A 5,136-nucleotide genomic window follows, 5' to 3' on the forward strand; every position below is an offset into this window, starting at 1 on the left:
CGTTCTAAAGACAGGGCAGGGTGATGCGGAGAGAATTGGCAGGGGCAGGGCGGGGGAGGCCGGTTTGAGGAGGGGACATTTGAGCCGAGATCTGATGGAGCGAGGAGCCAAGCCAGGCAGATATCTGATCGAAGAACATTCCAGGCAGGGGAGCAAAGGCTAGGGCCGTCAGGAGGCCAGTGTGGCTGGGGAAGAGGTGGAGGAGGAGGGGCCAGAGCAGTCGTTAGGCCACCCCCTAAGGACCCATGCTTTGACTTGGATTGACACAGAGAGCTGCGGGAGGGTGACATGATCTCAATAAAAGGAATGCTCTGGCTTCTGGGTAGAGAAGAAAGTGAGGGTGAGGGATTAATGGTGGAGCCAGAGGGAGCCCAGTGAGTGCCGGGAGCCCAGGGTGGCAGAGCTGTGGTGCAGGGTTGCAGGGTCCTGGAGCTAGGGATGGAGGCTGTTTTCGGGCAAGTGGCCTGGTGGGCCTGTCCTCGGAGAGGCGGTGAAGGCAGAGACTGGAAGGCGGAGAGCCTTGCCGACCTGTGGCCGAAGAGCTCTCCGGGAGACAGCCACTGGTGGTGCAAAGGCCCTGGGGCTGGCCCAGCCGGGCCGCAGCTCCGGGAGGCGGCGCGAGCGAGCAGTGGGCTGGGCGGTGGCGGCCGGCGCCCGAGCCGGAGCCGGCGATTGCCTTACAAGGTGCCCTGCGGCGCCGCGGCCGCGCTGGGCCACTGCGTGCTTGGGCGGCCGGCGGGGGCGTGCGCGGAGGGGGCGGGGCCGGCGGGGCGCGGGCGGGGGGCTTGGCGCGGCGGCCACTGCGCGGAACGACGCTCCGGCACCCGTTCCAGGTCTGCACCTGCTTGGGGGCGCGGGGACGCGCGGGGCGGGGGCGCACCGGATCCGGCCCGCGGCCGCCGCAGCCTTGCGCGTCCGCAGCACACCTGTCACGCCTGGCGCGCCCCCTGCCCGCACGCGCTCGGTCTACGCAGCTCGGGACGCGGGCGGCCCAGGCTGCCAGGTCCCCCTGCTCCGCGGCGCCGAGGGCTGGGCTGCGTCTGCGGCCGCGTGGGTGGCCGCGGTCTTGGCAGGTGGCTGCGCGCGGGGGTCGCAGGTGCATCCCGGGCGGCTTGGTGGCTTGGGCAGCGGGTGCCTGTGGGCGCTGTGCCATGGGTGGCGGGTCTAGGCGGGGGTGGGGGCGTGGGCGCTGTGGATGTGTGGATGGGGGAGGGACGGCGTGGGTGAGCCTGGAGTCTTCTGGAAAGCGGCCGGATGTGTGGAGGCAGAGAGGCAGCATCCAGGCGCCGGTCGCTGTCGGGGTGCAGGGCGGGGGGGCGTGGGATGGCAGCTGTAGGCCTGGGACGTGGAGGCGCGTATGCGGTGGCCTCGCTGGGAGGCGTCCGTCTGGGGGTGTGGACCTGGACGGGGGAGGGGAGGGTCGAGCGCAGCGGCAATGGCTGAGGCCTGCCTGGCAGGGGGTGGAGGAGGAGGCTGCCCTTGCCCGCGGGGGTGCGGGGAGGGACCCGCATCACCTCTCCCCTGCCCCTGCAGACATGCTGCTGCTGAAGAAACACACCGAGGACATCAGCAGCATCTACGAGATCCGCGAGAGGCTTGGCTCGTGAGTGTGCGCGCGCGTGTGTGATCGTTGTGTGTGTGTGTGTGTGTGTGTGTACCTGTGTGAGATGGCATGTGTGTGTGACTACGCGAGTGGGTGTGAGATGATGTGTGTGTGTGTGAATATGTAGGGGTGTGTGAATGCGAGTGAGTCTGTGAGATGGCATGTGTGAGTGGTGGTGGGGGGTGGCACAGGGCCAGGTAGGGCCTCCCCATCTCCTTCACAGGGGGCCCTACCCGATCCACTCTCTCTCCCTCCTGCCTCTCCTCTCTTCCCACTTCCTTCCCACCTCCCACCACCCCGTCTGCGGCAGGGGTGCCTTCTCCGAGGTGGTGCTGGCCCAGGAGCGGGGCTCCGCACACCTCGTGGCCCTCAAGTGCATCCCCAAGAAGGCCCTCCGGGGCAAGGAGGCCCTGGTGGAGAACGAGATCGCAGTGCTCCGTAGGTGCGCACCTCGCGGGGCCCTGGGACGGGGCATAGGTCAATGGGGGGGGGGGGGGCGCAAGCAGTCCTTGGCTCTAGTCCAGGCCTGGCCACCAACCTTTGGGAGGCCTGGGGCAGTGCTCCCTCTGGGCCTGCACATCCCTGTGGCAAAGGGAGCGAGTTGATATTGATCTGTGCTTTTCAAATGGGCTTTAGAAGGAAGGCCGAGGCTCAGGCTGGAGCTCTGCCTTCCTGGACCGGGCAGGGGTGGCATGTGGTAGGGAATGGGGAGCAGAGATGGGAGGAAGAGAAGAGGGAGGAGGCTTTCCCCGGGGCCTCAGGACAGAGTACCCCTTGACTCTGTTGGCCCACAGGCGCTTCCTCGCCATTGCAGGATCAGTCACCCCAACATCGTCGCTCTGGAGGAGGTCCACGAGAGCCCTTCCCACCTCTATCTGGCCATGGAACTGTGAGGAGGGCCTGGGCAGGCTGTGGGAGCCGGGGAGGGACTGAGCAGTGAGTGGGGCTGAAGGCCGGGCTGAGTGCCTGGGTCAGCCAAACCCCTGGCACCCCCAGGGTGACGGGTGGCGAGCTGTTTGACCGCATCATGGAGCGCGGCTCCTACACAGAGAAGGATGCCAGCCATCTGGTGGGTCAGGTCCTTGGCGCCGTCTCCTACCTGCACAGCCTGGGGATCGTGCACCGGGACCTCAAGGTGCCTGGCTGGGGCCTCTGCACCCCACCCTCCCACCTGCCCACCTGGCCCTGCCTTTGTTTTCCTGGGAGCACGGCTGGGGTCTTTCTTGATCTCCCGCTCCACCAAGGCTCTGGGGAACCTGAGAGTGCCTAGTCCCCATCCTGTCCCAGCACCAGCACCGTGTCAGGACTGACCTGGCCCTTTTCCCGGTGTCCGTGTGTCACAGCCCGAAAACCTCCTGTATGCCACGCCCTTTGAGGACTCGAAGATCATGGTCTCTGACTTTGGACTCTCCAAAATCCAGGCTGGCAACATGCTAGGCACCGCCTGTGGGACCCCTGGATATGTGGGTGAGGGACGACACCCTGAGGCTCGCTGGGAGTGGGGTGGCTTGGGGGACCCTGGACAGCCGGGAAGGCTGTTGTGCCCGTTGCCTTTGTGTGGGCCATTCCTGGGCTTGAGTAGGCTGAGCCAGTGACACTGAGCGGCATGGCTGCATGTGTGCCTGTGCGTGCGTCTGTCTGTCTCTGGCCCCCAGCCCCAGAGCTCTTGGAGCAGAAACCCTATGGGAAGGCCGTAGATGTGTGGGCCCTGGGCGTCATCTCCTACATCCTGTGAGTGACCGCTGAGAAGGCTTGTCTCCTGCCTGCCTGCCCCTGCTGGGTTGGGGAGGGTGGGACAGCTGGATGATTCATCTGTGGGTGCCAGGCTGTGTGGGTACCCCCCCTTCTACGACGAGAGCGACGCTGAGCTCTTCAGCCAGATCCTGAGAGCCAGCTATGAGTTTGACTCTCCTTTCTGGGATGACATCTCAGACTCAGGTGAGCTTGAGGCTGGCCTGTGCTTGGGGCTGATGCAAGGGAGCGGGGACCCAACAGGCTGACCCAGCCTCCCTGTTCCAGCCAAAGACTTCATCCGGCACCTTCTGGAGCGAGACCCCCAGAAGAGGTTCACCTGCCAACAGGCCTTGCAGCATCTTTGGTGAGTGGGCGCCCTGCTGAGCTGCCCCAGGGCCAGGGGGACTGCACTTGCAGAGAGGCCCCCCGCCAACCTTCAGCCTTTCCCCAGGATCTCTGGGGACACAGCCTTCGACAGGGACATCTTAGGCTCTGTCAGTGAGCAGATCCAGAAGAACTTTGCTCGGACGCACTGGAAGGTCAGTGTGGAGACAGACCCAGTGTGGCCGCCCGCTGCACCCCAGCTGTAGCCTGATCGCCGTGGCTGCCCAGTGGCCACTGCAGTCCTCACAGTCTTGGGGCTGGGGCCTGGGCCCAGGCCTGGCCTGATCTCCCTCTCTTCCGACAGCGAGCCTTCAATGCCACCTCATTCCTGCGCCACATCCGGAAGCTGGGGCAGAGCCCAGAGGGCGAGGGGGCCTCTGAGCAGAGCATGGCCCGCCACAGCCACTCAGGCCTCCGTTCTGGCCAGCCCCCCAAGTGGTGATGCCCAGGTGTGTTTGGGTGGACCTTGCACCCCCAGGAGCTGGCTCCTTGGAGAGCTTAGAGGGTGGTGGCGCTCCATGTGGCCAAGAGCTAAGTAGGGTGGACCCTACAGGCCAGAGGACTGAGGGCAGAGAGCAGAGGGAGGAGCCAGGGCCCCAGGAGAGGTGGAAGGACAGGGAGGGCCAGTGGGTGCCGGACATTGGGCAAGGGAATGCAAGGGGAGAGGGCCTCTAAGAAGTCCGGGATTTGACTGAGGCGGGGGGTGGGGGCACAGGGCTGGCAGGTTGGCTCCTGACTACCCCCTTTCCCTCTGCTTCTCCCTCTCAGGCAGATGCCGAGGCCAAGTGGACTGACCCCCAGATTTCCTTCCCTTGGATGCTTTCGGTCCCCTCCCCCAACCCCTCCCCCTGGGGCTGGCCTCTGCTGGAGTTTGAGATTCGAGGGTGTGGCGCATGGCGCTGGGGTTGGAATGGGGCACCCCTAAGTCTGTTCCCAGGCTCTGCCCTGCCTGGGGGCAGTGGCTCCCCTCCCCTGTTTCCTCTCCCGCCCCTGCCTCCCGCCCCTCCAAAAGCCCAGGAGGTGCTGGCAGGCGGGCCTCAGGGGCTGTCTTTCCTGCACGGCTGTTGTGTGCTTCGCTGAGTGTGGGTGGTCCTGCTTGTGTCATGGTCATGGCCTTCCAGCCTCCTCCAGTTTTCCCCAAACCAATAAAGAAAGATACAGCAATGGGCCAGTGGTGAACTGGGGGTGCGGCGAGTGTGGAGGGGACCTGGTCACCTGTGGGAAGGAAACCAATGAGACCCTGCCACACGGCTTCACCCACTGCCACCTAAACCTCTGCTTCCCCAGACAAGTTTCCAACTGTCCAAAAACTTACTGTCCCCTCCCGCCAAAGCACCAACAAGTGGCAGCGTGGCCGGGCAGTTCTGCCACCCCAGAGGTGTAACTGCCCACCCAGCCTTGGGGTCCTGGGACAA

At 65.3% G+C, this 5,136-nt stretch overlaps 1 protein-coding gene across 7 annotated transcripts; it reads left to right on the forward strand.

The window, feature by feature from the left end:
• The first annotated feature begins 755 nt into the window (after nt 1-755).
• PNCK (pregnancy up-regulated nonubiquitous CaM kinase) lies at nt 756-4,885 on the forward strand. 7 transcript variants are annotated; one of them, XM_058441439.1, is made up of 12 exons: nt 756-833; nt 1,534-1,603; nt 1,827-2,045; nt 2,418-2,492; nt 2,600-2,738; nt 2,947-3,070; nt 3,259-3,334; nt 3,429-3,541; nt 3,623-3,701; nt 3,789-3,876; nt 4,026-4,170; nt 4,490-4,885. In XM_058441439.1, exons 2-11 carry the CDS (start codon nt 1,536-1,538, stop codon nt 4,161-4,163), a joined length of 1,119 nt encoding a protein of 372 aa, XP_058297422.1. In that variant the 5' UTR covers nt 756-833; nt 1,534-1,535; the 3' UTR covers nt 4,164-4,170; nt 4,490-4,885. The 7 variants fall into 7 exon arrangements, with proteins under 7 accessions (XP_058297422.1, XP_058297424.1, XP_058297426.1 ...); XM_058441441.1 differs by having other exon boundaries at nt 1,914-2,045; XM_058441440.1 differs by lacking the exon at nt 756-833 and adding an exon at nt 854-1,096.
• The last annotated feature ends 251 nt before the right edge of the window (nt 4,886-5,136 follow it).

The sequence above is a fragment of the Hylobates moloch genome, unplaced genomic scaffold (assembly GCF_009828535.3).
Source record: "Hylobates moloch isolate HMO894 unplaced genomic scaffold, HMol_V3 SCAFFOLD_7, whole genome shotgun sequence".
Classification (NCBI taxonomy): Eukaryota; Metazoa; Chordata; class Mammalia; order Primates; family Hylobatidae; genus Hylobates; species Hylobates moloch.

Bases quoted from the DNA above. Each gene is read 5' to 3' on its own strand.
- PNCK (XM_058441439.1), top strand. From the start codon at position 1,536: ATGCTGCTGCTGAAGAAACACACCGAGGACATCAGCAGCATCTACGAG. The intron at 3,071-3,258 runs GTGAGGGACGAC...TCTGGCCCCCAG, and splicing joins TGGGACCCCTGGATATGTGG to CCCCAGAGCTCTTGGAGCAG. The intron at 3,335-3,428 runs GTGAGTGACCGC...TGTGGGTGCCAG, and splicing joins GGCGTCATCTCCTACATCCT to GCTGTGTGGGTACCCCCCCT.